The 16239-nt window shown below is 28.0% G+C and overlaps 3 protein-coding genes across 7 annotated transcripts; 1 reads left to right on the top strand and 2 right to left on the bottom strand.

Annotated features, from left to right (window-relative positions):
* Window positions 1–203: 203 nt before the first annotated feature.
* LOC127071525 (putative lipid scramblase CLPTM1) lies at window positions 204–4334 on the bottom strand. 2 transcript variants are annotated; one of them, XM_051010881.1, is made up of 7 exons: window positions 4145–4334; window positions 3110–3293; window positions 2178–2762; window positions 1911–2028; window positions 1621–1824; window positions 1398–1535; window positions 204–1331 (listed from the first exon to the last, which is right to left on the bottom strand). In XM_051010881.1, exons 2-7 carry the CDS (start codon window positions 3227–3229, stop codon window positions 571–573), a joined length of 1926 nt encoding a protein of 641 aa, XP_050866838.1. In that variant the 5' UTR covers window positions 3230–3293; window positions 4145–4334; the 3' UTR covers window positions 204–570. The 2 variants fall into 2 exon arrangements, with proteins under 2 accessions (XP_050866838.1, XP_050866839.1); XM_051010882.1 differs by lacking the exon at window positions 4145–4334 and having other exon boundaries at window positions 3110–3646.
* A 2037-nt stretch (window positions 4335–6371) lies between these two features.
* LOC127071536 (DNA-directed RNA polymerase II subunit RPB9) lies at window positions 6372–7291 on the bottom strand. The gene is made up of 3 exons (XM_051010905.1): window positions 6971–7291; window positions 6812–6885; window positions 6372–6717 (listed from the first exon to the last, which is right to left on the bottom strand). The coding sequence occupies exons 1-3, from the start codon at window positions 7097–7099 to the stop codon at window positions 6528–6530; spliced, it is 393 nt and encodes a 130-aa protein (XP_050866862.1). The 5' UTR covers window positions 7100–7291; the 3' UTR covers window positions 6372–6527.
* A 38-nt stretch (window positions 7292–7329) lies between these two features.
* Window positions 7330–14269, top strand: LOC127071533 (broad-complex core protein isoforms 1/2/3/4/5). 4 transcript variants are annotated; one of them, XM_051010894.1, is made up of 5 exons: window positions 7330–8312; window positions 8427–8554; window positions 9462–9864; window positions 9982–10435; window positions 10524–14269. In XM_051010894.1, exons 3-5 carry the CDS (start codon window positions 9490–9492, stop codon window positions 10799–10801), a joined length of 1107 nt encoding a protein of 368 aa, XP_050866851.1. In that variant the 5' UTR covers window positions 7330–8312; window positions 8427–8554; window positions 9462–9489; the 3' UTR covers window positions 10802–14269. The 4 variants fall into 4 exon arrangements, with proteins under 4 accessions (XP_050866851.1, XP_050866853.1, XP_050866852.1 ...); XM_051010896.1 differs by having other exon boundaries at window positions 8427–9003; XM_051010895.1 differs by lacking the exon at window positions 8427–8554.
* Window positions 14270–16239: the final 1970 nt, after the last annotated feature.

Here is a 16239-nt window from a genome sequence, read left to right as displayed (position 1 = left end):
TTTTAATCGTTATTGCAAAATACATTTATTACATCACCTACACTTCTTACATCTACATAAAAAATATGTAAATTATAATATACTAATAGACATATTTGAAAAAATAATAAAAATGGATTATATCTCATGAAGTTATAAGAAGTGTTAGGATCATAAAAGTAATGCCATATAGAAAGTATTTCTTATAAAAATAGCCACACGAATAAGTTACCAATATAAAAATTTCAATTTTATTGCAATGTATTATGCATAGCTCCACAGTACAAATAAAAAAAAAATGTCAATTACTTCCGGGAAAACAAGGTTTTTACAAATGTATGAAAATATTACCGTTACTTCTTCAATACATATACCAAATAACATTAAATAACAATATATTTTTTAAATTTGCGAGGCTCCTGCAATCGTCTAAAGATTGAAACTAATTGAATATATCGCATACACACAAAAATGTATATAACTCAAATAAATACATTTATGTGTATGTTTATGTACATTAGTACTAGTAAATTTTTTAATTGAGAGTTAACTTATAAGATAACATATTTCATACTAATTCTAAATCAAGCATTATTTATCTTTTTTACTTAATTCATCTTTTGAACGATCTTTGATAGATCGTTGTTTTTTATCATTAACTAATTGAGCTTCCATTTCACCTGAAAAACCAAATTCGTTTACTCTTGTATGATCAGTCTTATATATCCATCTCTGATATAAAAATATAAAGAAAACTATATCATCCCGGAAGCAACCAATTCTATAAAGTGTTGGCATTTTTATTACAAATGCAAAAATATCATCAATGAAAGTATTAAGGAATTTATACGACATCATACGCCAAGGAAGATGGGCTACACTTTTAAGTTTATAATTTATAAATAATTGTGGTGTCATCATGATAAAGCCAAAAGTTAGTAAAAACCCATATAGCATACTCAATATCCAAGAATACCATCCCTTATGTTCTAGATACATTAAAGAGTATATTGCATAACCTCCTATGAGTGGAAAAAGAGCCCATGATAAATATTTAAATGCATGTCTATCATACTCTTTTGTGGAAGATTCCACGTATGAACCTTTATCATGGAAGGATATTTTTGGAAAGACATTAAATATTCTTGATTCTCTATCAACAGTAATATCTATGACTTTGTTAATTTTCCATATTTCAATAAACAAACCTATAGCACAACTAATACGAACTACTGTATTTGTTTCATTATCTAACACATAAAGTAGGATAACAAGTGATTGAAAAACATTGAAAAAGACAGATCGTACTGATAATCCTTCCAAAGATTTACGATTATTCCAAAATTGAATATCTAGGAACAAATAAATCAGAATTAATAAATTATAAGTATAAGATATGTAGATTAATATTAACTCACCATTTTTAAATGATAAAAATTCAAATACACTATGTAAAATTGAAACAATTATAGTTAATCCCAACAAATAAGGATTTGTTTCTAATAATGTTTCTTTTAAAGTGTCTTGATCAGTATCATCTTCATCAGATGTATCTCCTAAAGAATTAATAAGAAAAAAAATAATTCAGAGTATTTTGCAGATTTAATTAAAAATTTTTCCTATGCTTTTATTGTTGCATACCTAAAACTGAAGATGACCACTTATTTCTTATAGATTGAGCTGCATAGATCTGCCATTTGAATAATGAAAGAGGTTGATATATCAATTTAAGTTCTAATTCTTTTACACTACTGTTTAATGGTTGATAATCACGTTGCATATTCCAAAAATCATTTATATATATAACTGGTGCATAATATGATTTTCCAGGCAGGAAATTTATATCTATATATATTATTCACAAATTAATTTTAATGATATTTATAATTGTTTGCATTTCTATTATGCCATACTTCATAAATATTACTTACATTCATCTAAAGGCTGTGGTACTTGTCCATACATCCAATTTGTTTGGTCAATTACTAAATTAATAGTTAAATTTGGATGCCAATGTGAAATATATTCTTGATCCATTATCTTTGCTTTCTATCAAGATCAAAATTTAAGTTAAAATTTTTATGTTCTTATTACTATTTATATATATTATATATTATATATTATATATTATATATTACTACTTATATTTTCTATGTTCATATTATTTATTAAACATTGGAACAAATCTGTTTACTCACTTGTATTTCTTCTTTACTTGCTGTTGTTTCGCCAGTTAATAAATTATGTCTCTTTTGATATCGAATTTTTTTGAATTTATTTAACATTTTTCTTCTGTATGAGATATAATCACCAGCATAAACATTTTTGCCTGCTTTAGGATTTGGAGATTTACCAGTTTTAGTGATATATACATGAAGATAAATAGAACCATTATTTTGTAATTTATCTGATGGAGTAAAAGTATACTGCAGGTTTCTAGAACCATCATTATTTTGTCCACTATACCAATCTCCATAAATCAATCCTTGTTCAAGCCATATTAAAGCTTTTGGATCATCAAATTTAAAATCTTCAGCTTCAGACAAATAAATATATAAATCAAATAATGTTCCATTCTCAAATATATTTACTGCTTGTAATTTTGGAACATTATTGCCATTATTAATTGATACAGAATTATTGTCTGATTGGTTACGTTTTAGTAGAAAACTAATGAAGTAAACGATCAGTGCTCTAATAATTAAAGATTTTAGTATTGCAAAAAAAGATTCTAAACGAGTAGGTTGGTATTTTTTTCTTTGTTCATCTATGTCTGCATTGATCTGTGAAAAATATAAAATTCAGAATTGTTATGTTGCTATTATCCATAATATAAATATATATATATGTGTATATATATATATATATATATATATATATAAAATATAACAGAGAAAGATAAGATTTTTTTCTAATTGCAATCATATGATAAGTTCAATACATTCTATTTTCATATACGATAAATAATCTTTCTTTTAATTCTAATTAATATTACATCTTATACAGACAATAGATATTCTCATTCTAATTACAATTTTTGATAAATATCCATAATATGACGTCGTCAAAAGACAATGACTTTGATATTATTTGAATATAATGATTTATATTTAATAAATTTTTAACGTACATCTCTTTCTTCGTTACTTGGTTCGGTCGAAACTACATCACCGTTTTGCTGATTATTATCCATCTTTTTTTTAACATCTACTTCTAGCTGATCACAATCGTCATCGATATTATCCACCATCGCAGATCACGTTTTAACGAAGATTAGAATCTTCCTTCTGCATGAGTCTATGATCTGTATACTACTGCTATCTGGTATTAGTTTTTCACACTAAATTCAGAACATACACACACACATACGCACACACACACGCACACATTCGTATAAAATATGCTGAGTCAAAAATGTCGCAGTGTTGTCACACAAACAAGATAAGTATATTATTTTAACGCAATATTAATTTTATATCGTACATGTGATCACGGAAGCATAACAAAATACTAAATAACGCTTTAATACACGTTAGCAAACCTTCATCATAAAATTATTTATTTATCACCAATATCTGCTTTAAATTATTTGTCTCTATTTAACAATCTAATGTTGTTAGACCTGAACTATACAAAGTATTATTACTAACAGAACTTTATGCTACTACGAAGTCAATATTTGGTTTGTTCTCGCATATATATATATATTTTTGAAAACATATTTGTATAAATACGAATATATACAAAACTATCGTACGTTCTTTTCATTTATATTACGATATTTTGTTGGTTATTTAGTAACGGCATTATGTAATGTACCTATATAGGTATAATTTTTGGTTTTTATTTCATATTTTTAGTACCAACTATCTCATTGTATAAATGTTGGCATCTTTTAGTATTTAGTATCTTATTTTATTCATATTTTAAAAGTTCATTACATACTCTATGCTTATATAATTATTTAATTCCTTTCTCTTCTAATTTGTTATATTTCTGACTAAACGTTCGAATCAATTTTCTAATTAAAAATATATTTTCTTTTTTCGATATGTATACGAGTATAAAGATATTTTTAAACATAGTAAAATGTTAGAGAATCGTTATCTTAAAACGTTTAGAAATGAACGACGAAAAAGATTATATTATATATGACAAAACTTACCTCTTATAATGTTTTTCTAAAAGTTTCGATGATTTCTAATAAGTTGAAGAAGGACTTGATACTTTCACGGCGAGTATCACATATACACGACCAGTCACTACGATGTCTCACGCCTGTATGATATCGTTCTTGTTACTGCTTGTATCGAATTTGATATCTTATGTTTATTTAGAATAAAGGACGAGGTACGATTGACAAAATCTATCAATAGTAAACATTCCAACCTTTTACTTGAAAAACAATCATCTATTCAATTCAAAACAAACTGTATAGACAGCATTATCGTTTTATATTTACAAAACTGATATATTAAATAAATCTGACATTAGAAAAATATTAAAATGACAAGAATAAGAAACGACGAAGAAGTATATGCAAATCTTTTGTTAGATATTAATATTGATATTGATAGTAATAGTGATAAAACGTCAAATCGTAACGACGAAGATAGTGGAAGCGATAATTTGCGTAAAACCTGACGAATTTCTTTGCGAAGCTCTTTCGATGACGAAATTCCGATGACAATGATTTTGACGAAGATAGTGAATGAATGGATTTTATAGCAAAAATATATGATTTTGTAGGATAGGAATAAAAGTAACATTTGTAGATTTGACAGATATAAAATCATGTTTAGGACTTATTATGGGAGATGATTTTATAGACATACTTGTTAAGGAATCAAATAGATATTATCATCAGAACAATTCAAATAATAATAGAAATAAAAATAAAGAATGGATTGTTATAAGTAATATTGAAATGAAAAAATTTATTGGTTTTATCATATTAATAAGATCCGTAAGAAAGTCAAAAAAGAAAATGAATATTGGCCTACTAATTCATTACTTTATACTCTATTTTTGGAAATACAATGATTAGAGAACGATTTCGATAGATATGGAGATATTGGTATTTTAATAATAATGAAAACTGTAGAAGTAGACTTGATAAAATTATATCTATAATCTCATATTTGAGAAAAAAGTTTTTAATAGTATATAAACCAGAGAGAGAATTGTTTTTTGATGAAAATATTATACTACGGAGAAGGAGACTGTCATTTTGTAAATACAATCTTACAAAAATTACAAAATATGGGTTATTGGTAAGCATGGTCCATGAAAACGTTACAGGATATATTTGTAATTTAGAAACGTGTTGTGTACAAAAAAGTACATATCAACAATATTTTGATTAAATCTTTTTCTAAGTTTATAACATCATGTATATATAGACAATTATTATAATAGTTTGCAAGTTGCACATCAATTATTGCAAAGTGAAATAGGTTTTTGTGGAACTTTAAAAAGAAATAAAAGTTTGCCAGAATGTATAAAAAATATAAATTTAAATGAAAATGAAAAAATTTTACAAAAAGAATAATGTCATGGTTTAAGTATGGAAAAAAAAAAGAAACTTTTATATACGATATCAACCATTCATTCTGCAACTATGATTGAAAGTACATGTTATAAAATAAATAAAAAAATAAAAGAACAAAAAAGCCAACTTGTTTAATAAGATATAATAAATATATGAAGGGTATGGATTGAACTGATCAAGACCTTTCATACTATTCAATTTTACGCAAAATAAAAAATGGACAAAAAAATCAGTATTATATTTGATTAACTATGCATATCACATTCATAAAAAAAAATTGGAAAGTAAGATAGTCTTCAAAAAGTTTCTATTAGAAATTGCTTGTGAATTTCTGGATGCTACTCCAGAAATGGATGAGTCATAACTGAGTAAGTCAAATATCTATAGAGACATATTATAGGATATATATACATCACCCACTAATTTCAATTTTTGAATAAATACTTTATATACAAAAAGAATTACAAAGTATGAGCCACAAGATAGATCGTCTACTGACATGAAAAAGCATAAAATAAGTCAAATGATAAGACAACGTGCTATAAAAAATCCTAGAAGAGCTTGCAAAGTATGTAGTACAGGAAAAACAAGGTTTTCTTTTTTTTGTAGCATTCCATTTCATGTAGGCAAATGTTTTGAAATACATTATTAAAGTATTAAATTAATAAAAAATATTTATTAATAGTAAAAAAGTATTATTATCATCTCTAAGATTTATATAATAACAATTTTAATAGCTTATTATAATGATCAGTGCTGTCACAATAACCACAAATAATGAAAGTTCAAAACACCTCGCCGTGAAAGTGTTAAAGAAAGAATAAAAAAATAGATTTATCAGTTGTTTGTAAAAACATTAAATTTAAATTTATATATATTTACATATATACACACATACACACACATTAATTACACGAATCTTATTTATAGTAGTATATTATTTTAAATTGTATTAAAATATACTTATTAAATAGATTCGTAATATAAATTATAAAATTTATTCTGTCCATCTATGTGAACAATGTTGATTTGTACATACATAATATAATCTCATTTCTTCCTCTGCTCTCCTTGTTTGAGCTTGGAAAAATACAGCTTCTCTGTGATTACATTTAGGACATGGATGGTCCTCTGTTCTTGGTAAAGTAGGATCAGATATAACATCAGCAACAATGTGTGTCAATTCACTAAGGTTAAAAACGACATAGTATAATATAAATTTATGAGGTAATGATAGAATCATCATAAAATGAACTTTTATTAATACAGATTAGTACTTACTCAATTTCGTGCATAATTTTATTTACATATATACAGTTACTATCAGCTAGCTGTTTAAAATCACAATTCCTGCACTATAAATAAAACTTTTTAAGGTTAAGTTCTACATCAGTTACTTAATGATACAATATTATCGAATTATTTTTAACAAATACTAACCGCATACATAAGCACTTTGTTTTCCTTATCTTCCTTTGGATATAACATATTATTACATTCTTGACAAAATCTTATACCAACAAATCCAGGACCATCATCGTGCGTATCATAACCCGTCATTTTTGACATGACTATTGAAATGTGCTATGGAATAGAATAATAAAGAGAAATCTCACAGTTTCACTTCAATACACTTTACGTGAAACGTAAACTTTAGTTGTGTGTTTTTAACAATTATAGTATTATTTCGTGTATTCGTATTCATAAAAGTTCGTTATAAAATTAAATAATGCGATTACTAGATGGCACAATCTATTTGTTTGGTAAGTTTATGTGTGCTTCAGTTTGCTTCAGCTTCTGTTTCTTTTATATGATTTTAATACAGTTTTTTTTTTCAGATTTAATTATTTTTTACGACCAATCAGAAATAAACAATTTTTGAACAAGAAGATTGGTTAAATGTCGTTAAATATATAAATGTCCAATCAGAAATGACGAAGTTCATTCTGATTGGTCAATACATTTTTTCATTTCCAGTAGTAAATAATATTATAGTTATAAAAATTAATTTTTTATCATTTGTTATAACTTAAAGAAATTATATTTTTATTAGTAAAGAATAATACAGGTATATATAATCTGTTATTTAGTTATATTATATATATAAAATGAATATATTTTCCATAACTGTTTAATGAGATTTTTCATTGGTAAATTTCAAATTGATATCTTCGTGCAACAAATATTATTTATTACGTCCATATAATATTATATAGTATTACAATAATGTATTATTGATTAAATGTAAAAACATATATTAATTATTTTTCATAACTACACGAAATAGAAAAGAAGGATGTGTCAATAAATTTTAATTAGAGAGAGAGAGGGAGAGGGAGAGAGAGAGAGAGAGACTCCTTTCTAAATTTCTTAAAATTATTTTGATTATTGTTCTGCGCAATGATAGATGCGCATTGTACGTATATAAAATATTATGAGTTATATCGTTTTTCTTTAATGTATCGACCAAGTTGGACATTTATAAAATCTTATCATTGTATAATCATTATGCTAGATACGAATAACGAAAGAATATTTTATTCTTTAGAAATATTGCGCCTCATCGAAATTTTAGTAACTATGCATCGCGTGTAGGAAATAGTTAGTGATAATGTCAGAAGGTGCGCTAGTGTTCCACTAAGCTACCCCCAGTCTTACTACCCCCACCCTTCCGTTTCAGCTCCCCTAGCTAGTGCAAATCTCGACGGATGAATGTTTTCTTAAGGGATTCTTCCCGAAACCGACGCGAAATTATAAGAGGAGTCATCTGAGGCTTGTAATTGTGAGTGAAATATTTTATATTAAAATCAATCGTCGAGCAAGCCGATTTGATATTCGTCGATTCATGCCACTTTGGTTTCATAAACTAAGAAGAAACGTGATACTTGTGTTCAAGGCGTTCCTGGGGGGTGATGGTACTCACGCCGACAGCGTCTCCCACAAAGATTTCACCATTTTTCAATTAACAAAAAAATTGTCTGCGTCGCACACACGTCACAAATTCTTCGGTTAACCTGTCGGCTGGTACGCTTTGAACACGTGATTACGATAAATGCCGCGCAAGTAGAGCTTTAATTTCAAAGTTATTTTTATGGGGATTCTGGTTTATATATCCCGACTGATTTGTTTTGTTGCATGCTCCTACTAACGTTCTTATAGATTTTTCTTAGAACTCTACCGTTCCGGTTCTTTTTTATTGGTATATAGCGTTAACGCGATTATACATTCTAATTTGAATAAGGATTAGTTGCACATTTTATATAACTGAAGAATAGTCTGTATCTAAGTGTAGTTTGGTATATATTGTTGTTACCACAGTTTCTCATATATTGGACAGCCATATTGTACATTTTTTTAACGATGCTGTCGCGTTTCTCGTTAACCTATTCTTGTTATGACTATTCACTTTCTCTCGTGTAAAACTTATCAATTATCTTTTTACAAATAATATCTTAAGAAATAATATATAAAAAGTAATTTCTCTTTATTTTATGTTAAAAGCAATTATGTTAATTTGTATCTTTTATTCTATTGCTTTGTATTAATTTAATTTAAGTTAATACTTTTAGTATATTATATTGTATATAAAGGGTAAATGTATATAAATTTTGTTATATATTCTTATCTGTATTGTTTATATTGTCAGTAAAAAACTTACGTTGTTAAACCGACGAACTATATTACTAACATAATAAAATGTTATTCTACCTTCGGTTGTTACAATTGTTTTCTTTTATATGCGATTTATATGTTTTATCATCAAACAGTTATAAATAATATGAATGATATTACGATTAATAGGTCTATAATTTGAACTATATAACAAATTTATTATTTAAGCTTGTAACAAAAACAGATCTTTTGTTAATTAATGCTCTACATATTCTTTTCAATTATTTTTGTTTTAATTGATTTATATTGGCTTTAACAGGCTTCCTTCACAATATATTACCTTAATCATGGAAAGTGGAAGTAATTTGCCTAGTCCAGGCAATTATCCTGGTGGGAATCGACAACAATTTTGTGTATCATGGAATTCTCACCAGTCAAACATGCACAGTGCTTTTCCAAAGCTATTGAGCTCAGAACAATTCGTCGATGTTACTTTAGCTTGTGATGGTGGTTCTATCAAATGTCATAAAGTGGTATTATCTGCCTGTAGCGATTATTTAGAACGCTTATTGCTAGAAATACCATGTACTCATCCTATTATTTTTCTGAGAGATATGAGAATGTGGGAACTTCAAGCATTGGTCGAGTTTATGTACCGTGGTGAAGTATACGTAGAACAACAACAGCTTGCAAAATTGATGCAAGCTGCAGAAGTCCTGCAGGTATGGGATAAATAATGCTTTGGTATATATCAAAATACTTTAAAGAATAACATGATATGCGTATTTAAATTAAATATAATAATTGATTGATTCATTTGAAAAAAATTTTATTGATAGGTCCGTGGCTTATCGACTCAGGGAAGTGATAGCTCTTCAATCGAGAGTAACTCACAACAATGTGATTCTAATCCACCTATCACTCCATCAACGCCAACTCAACATGATGTACCTCATTTCAAACCCGAAGACACTCACTCTAATGATGAAGGCAGCTCAAGCTTTTTGGAGCCTACCTCAGTTGCTGGATCTAGTACAGGAAATGTTACATCTCACAATAATACTCCAACTTCGCAAAATCCAAACTCATCCAATTTTATGGAACATAGTGAAGCATTACAACATTTGGAAAAGGCTCTTAGCGCTTGCGAAGCTACTCTTACAGAAACTCAGGGGATGGTTAAAATGGAACCAGATGAACAATTTTCTCAACAACAAGATGTCAAACCTTATTCTATCACTATGGTACGAAATAGCAACTGCAATCCCAGCAGTCCATTTCCTGCTATAGAAGGTAATAAAAAGTATTAATTAAAAATTTAATTAATACTCGATATTTGATTAATATTTATGTACATATTAATAATATTATAAATCTACAGGTTATCAAAGACGACAAAGACGTTCAGAAGAAGAACTGAAACAAGCTTCAGATATGGTTGCACGTGGCATGACATTTCAGGTTGCATCAGAAAAATATAATATACCTATCAGTACGATTCGTTTCTATATGGTTAGGAAGGGAATTTTACAAAGGCGAAAACGTGGACGTGGTTCCAGCAATCTTGGAGTAAATAGTCAACCTGAAAGTCCTGCAAGCCCACCATTTCATATGATAAACTACCGTTTGCCAGACAGCCTAAATTCCAGCCTACCGTAGTGCTATACCAAAAGTAGTGAGTTTTTAGATTTCAGTTGAATCGAACAAATTATTTGTCGCTAAAGTCAGAGCTGTTCTGGACCATCATCCTTCCCTTTAAACTCTTTATGAGTTTTTCTTTATCCATATGTTATTTTACCACATCTAAGATGTTAAGTATAAACGCGATATGCAGGCGTTAATAAGGATATCTATTACTGCATAAAACTCGTGCATTTATTTTAAATTTTCATATAAAAATTTTTAACATTGCATGCACTCTATATAATATATATATATTATATATATATGCATATATATTTGTATATATGTATATACATATATAATATATATTATATATAAGCATATGTATACATATATATTACATATATATGCATATATATTTGTGTACATATATACACACATATATATTATATAAATGCATATGTATACATATATATTATATATATATGCATATATATTTGTGTACATATATACACATATATATATTATATATATGCATATATATACATATATATTATATATATATATGTACGTGTATATATATTATATATATAATATGTATGTATATATTTATGAATAGGGTTTTGAACAGCTCTTTTCCATGTATATAAATTCCATATGTGAACGTTCGGACACAGCATTAAGCTAAGCAAGTATTTTCTCCATAAGATACAAAGTTCTTCAATAGTAATGCACGAGATGAACTCAGTGTTTTCCAAAAGACTGATCGCATCCGGTTCTTTTCAGTACAAAGCATCATAAAAACATAGTTTTTCTTGCGCAATTTTAGGATCATAATTTAGGTGACATCTCATATTAATGTTTGTCACATTTGTTAAGTAAAGAAACATTACACATTTATATATTTTTAAATGAGCATATTTGCACAGTATAAGGATGCAGTTATCAGAGATCGAATGTTTTGGATCATAATAATAATATTAATTGCAAATAAATTTATCCACTATATCTTATATAGTTATATAGTATACATATTGTTTTGCCCTCGCGCCATTTCCTTTATCACATGTGGTACCTACTGAATGCAATTAACATATGTTCGCAAATATATAAACACAGATGCGAGTGCGTGCGCACACATATGAAATGGTAAAATATAGTTTGGTAACCATTATCCTCTTGTGCTGTGGTCGAACATAATTCATATGGTTCCTTTCGGGCCGTGTTCCGTTCTTCTACTTAGTGACCAATATGGCCTGCAAATGTGGATAGTGTAAAAGATTTGATTTCAAGTGCTACTTATTCATCATTTTAAAAGGCATTATCATTATGAAACCTTTACAAAAGTTCGGATATATCAAGTGAACAATATTTTTTTAATGACCTCAAAATGTTTTTGATACAATAAGTTTGTAGTTTAAGTTATTTTTTATTACATTATATTTATATAATTCAGCAATATGCATCTTATTATCTTAAGTCACTATGGCATCTGTACACCGCTTATACATATATAGACATATATATATATATATACACACACATATCATGTATATGTATATATGTCAAATTTTGTCTCATTGTGTATGATTATGTTTCTATAATTTATAATAACGGTAATGATAATAATAATTATAATAATGATAAAAATAATAATATTAATAATATCGATAATGATAGTAATAACAAAGAAGCTTCTTCACTTTTGTTGGGCACAACAATAACTTTTATGATCTGGTAAAAAGCGAAGTACAAAGATCATAAAGTTTTATCCATAAGTCACTATGTTCAAGACTGGTAACACGAGGCGCATATAATCATCTGAAATCGTAGACATTGCAGCTCTTAATCTATTATACAAGTATTTTTGTAGACATCTTTATCAAGGAAAGTTTGTTCTTTCTGCCTGTATTTTACATACCTTGATCATCTATTACGATAAGAGAACCGGTATTTGTTCAAAGTTTACCATTTAACTTTGTTAAACATCACAGGACATGAGAGATCATGACATAAGTAGTATAATGCTTTTTACATGCTAGTGTACAAATAACAATGTTTGTAATCGTCAATAAGTATCCACCAGTTTTCATAAAAGTGATGTGGCATAATAATCATCACTTTTCTAAATACTGGTTTTGCCTTGTCAAAAAAATTTTGATTGTATAACAACAGCTAAATGGCGCATATATGACGCAATCTTACAGTGTATTGCCTTTGTTAAATAGCATTTGGATAAAGCCATATTTTTCCATGCGATGCAATAATTCAGCAGAGTAAAATAACAATAAATGGAAAACAGCCTAAAATAGGAAAGAGTGCCAGATACATAAATGGACATAAACAATAAGATGCCATGCTTAAAATTTATCAGCAGTTACAACATAGTTGCCTGCTTTCCTCCTGCTTTTATAGAGAATCGTTTACCTTTTTTGTATCAGGCAACATGGAGAATGTATACAAATACATAAGTAGCCTAACTGACATAAAAATCATTGATAAATGCCTTAATTAATATACACAATGTCGTTTTGTTAAGTAATTATCGTGTAATCAAAGTATTAGAATATTGTAGCCGATTCTCATTTATTTCACTTTTATCGACCGATTTAGCATAGTGTAAGATACAGTATAGATTATATTTACTAAATTTCATCCAACGTTACACAGTTAGATTCTGCGCTGATGAGAAGTGTTACAAAAAAAGAAAAAAAAAGAAATGCGTTAGAACAGATTGGAGTACGGTGACATTGATACAGATTGAAAACAGAAATCGCGGATATTGCCTGTTATAGCGTCCAAACGGTTGAAGTAATAACTTCTTCGTATGTAGCATTCTTTCCAATACCTGTATCGTGTAAATCATTATTCTAAGAGTTCCAGTTGACAAAGGTTTTATACAAATCTATTAAACCAGTATTGCAAACCAATGAAGAATAATTAGTTTTCTAATAACACAATACGTTTTACGTGAATTTAGTACAGTGCTTAAGTCAGTAATGCTCAGCGTATCTAACAAATATTTTTAGTGAAAATCCGTGTCATACTCACATGTATTATAACGTCTTAAAGTGTGTAACTAAACAACAATCAAAGAAGCGTGAACGATACTTAATAATTATTATCATAGCCACTCTTAAGAGTACATAGGTAGCCATTTTGAGGCAAATTATATTATATTTAATTATCCCATCATTTGGTCTCCGTTTTATAGTGGTATTATTATTTGTAGGTAGGTTTTACACCTAAAATCAATGGATTTACCTCTCGCTCCTCGAAATGCATATTTTTAAGATTTTTTTTTTTTATAGTTACCGAGACAAATATCTATTGGCATGATAGGCAGAGCGATCGGGAATTATTATTGTTTCCAAGACAACGCTACATTTTGCGAGAATTATTGTTATGACAACTGTTATATAGTCGCACGATAATAGTAAGCACAACGTACTCTATTTTATTTGTGAACATGATTTAGGATAAAAACGTACGATTAATCTGAAATTTGGAAATTTAAAAAAAAGAAAAGAAAAAAGAAAAGAAACAAAAAAGCAAATTCGATAGAGAGATATAACAATTAATATTCTATTATACTTAGTTTATAAATTTGTTATTATAAACAAAATTGATTAAGACAAAAGTGTAGTATAATAAGTTGCACAAAACCACGATGCGGTTATTGCGCTTTCGGATGAACATCAATGAGTCTTCGCATGCCATTTGGCGTTCTCAAAATCGGATTGACGTCCGATGTTTTATACAGGAATCGTTATAGAAAATCATGGAGTTATAGAGAATTTAATTTTTCGAATCTATATATATATATATATATATACATATATATCTGATAAGATTAACGAATCTATTATGATTAGTTGTGTGAAGAATCATGTTTTATCTAAAATCTTACGCGGAACGAATCATATACTTCGATCATGGGTTTATCCGAGTCAACATTTTCATCGAATTATCAGTGAAAGTTTTTTTTTTTTTGTATTAGCTCACACATAAACAATGTAAAATAATATTCCGTTTTGTTGATTTTCAATAACATATCGTTAAACCTAAAAGACACGTACACTGTGTTTAGAACGCGTGCAATATTCATTGAGATATCATTGAAAGATAAACGTGCGATCGATGTATCAATACGTAAAATGATTTGCGCTAATAGATTCGCAAAGTTCAGATTGCGCAAAAAAATCATGTCGCTTCAATTCGGTCTTGTTTGATTTTATCACGATGAATCAGATTTTATAACTTTAAGCATCTAAATAAACTGCCGTGACACGTCTCTCTTTCTCTTTTCTGTCTTTCTTTCTTTTTTTTTTACTATTTTTCTCTCTCTCTCTTTCTCTCTCTCTCTCTCTCTCTCTCTCTCTCTCTCTCTCTCACTCTCTGTCTCTCTTTCTTTTTTTCTTATTTTGTATTTTATTTTATTTATCTTTTTTTTTCTTTTTCCATTATCTATTCGCTTTCAGTAGATATATAATGAAAAATGATAAATGACCGTGAATGCAGTGTACACGTTCAAGCAGGTAGCATCGATATATTTTTATCAAATGTAAACAAATTCGTAAACAAATTCGGGACAAATGTTAAAGATGTTCTAAGGAATCATGATATTTTTGAAAGTAACACAGGCTTTTCAATGTAAAAGAAAAGCATAACAAATAGACATGAAGTTAAAATCTATATTTATATCTCTGATTTATAATGCCAGATCGCGCGAGCTTTATTCCCTCCTGAGACATTGTTTTTATAACACGAATACTCGAAAGCTGTTCTTCTCTCTTTCTGAAAACTTAACAAACGCTTTTGTATGATCGTAAGAGGAAGAAAATTTCACAAAAGAGTATATATATATATATATTTATTTATTTATTTATATTTGGATATATATATCTATTTATATCTATTTATATTTATATTTGGATATATATATCTATTCATATATATACATATATATATATATATACACCCCTACGGTGCTAATATTAAAATTCTTCGTAAACAGGCATCGCGCGCGCGCGATATATATTGAAATTTCGCTTGAATTACAAATTAGTGACGTTTCTATTTCTCTTTCTCTTTCTCTCTCTCTCTTTCTCTCTCTTTCTCTTTCTCTCTCTCACTCTCTCTTTCTCTCTGTCTCTTTTTCTCTGACACGACTCTACGGAAAAGTTGCGTATACAAGATTCGTATCCAAAAGCCGGCATTTATAATCTTTATGCAATCCAAGTATTGTTGTTTGATTTAGAAGTAAGCTGTGTTTTAAGAGTAAAATTGCTTTTAATTTTAAGATCGTGTAACATGTGTTAGTAAGCATGCTTCTAAGTAGATGAATAGGACAACGCTATAACAATAATTATTATAATGAAAACTAATTATAAACATAAGGCATTTAATAAGTGCAAAAGTATTTCTTAATAAAAGTACTCTTGAAAAAAAAAAAAAAAAGAAAAAAAATGACC

The sequence above is a fragment of the Vespula vulgaris genome, chromosome 22, assembly GCF_905475345.1.
Source record: "Vespula vulgaris chromosome 22, iyVesVulg1.1, whole genome shotgun sequence".
Taxonomy (NCBI): domain Eukaryota; kingdom Metazoa; phylum Arthropoda; class Insecta; order Hymenoptera; family Vespidae; genus Vespula; species Vespula vulgaris.
The sequence above is the reverse complement of the archived record's forward strand: the minus strand, read 5'-3'. Positions and strand labels throughout refer to the sequence as shown.

Bases quoted from the DNA above. Each gene is read 5' to 3' on its own strand.
- LOC127071525 (XM_051010881.1), bottom strand. From the start codon at position 3,229: ATGGTGGATAATATCGATGACGATTGTGATCAGCTAGAAGTAGATGTT. The intron at 2,029-2,177 runs GTGAGTAAACAG...TGATCTTGATAG, and splicing joins CAAGTAAAGAAGAAATACAA to AAAGCAAAGATAATGGATCA. The intron at 1,825-1,910 runs GTAAGTAATATT...TAATATATATAG, and splicing joins ACCACAGCCTTTAGATGAAT to ATATAAATTTCCTGCCTGGA.
- LOC127071536 (XM_051010905.1), bottom strand. From the start codon at position 7,099: ATGTCAAAAATGACGGGTTATGATACGCACGATGATGGTCCTGGATTT. The intron at 6,886-6,970 runs GTTAGTATTTGT...TTTTATTTATAG, and splicing joins ACAAAGTGCTTATGTATGCG to TGCAGGAATTGTGATTTTAA. The intron at 6,718-6,811 runs GTAAGTACTAAT...TTTTAACCTTAG, and splicing joins AAAATTATGCACGAAATTGA to TGAATTGACACACATTGTTG.
- LOC127071533 (XM_051010895.1), top strand. From the start codon at position 9,490: ATGGAAAGTGGAAGTAATTTGCCTAGTCCAGGCAATTATCCTGGTGGG. The intron at 9,865-9,981 runs GTATGGGATAAA...TTTTATTGATAG, and splicing joins AAGCTGCAGAAGTCCTGCAG to GTCCGTGGCTTATCGACTCA. The intron at 10,436-10,523 runs GTAATAAAAAGT...ATAAATCTACAG, and splicing joins TCCATTTCCTGCTATAGAAG to GTTATCAAAGACGACAAAGA.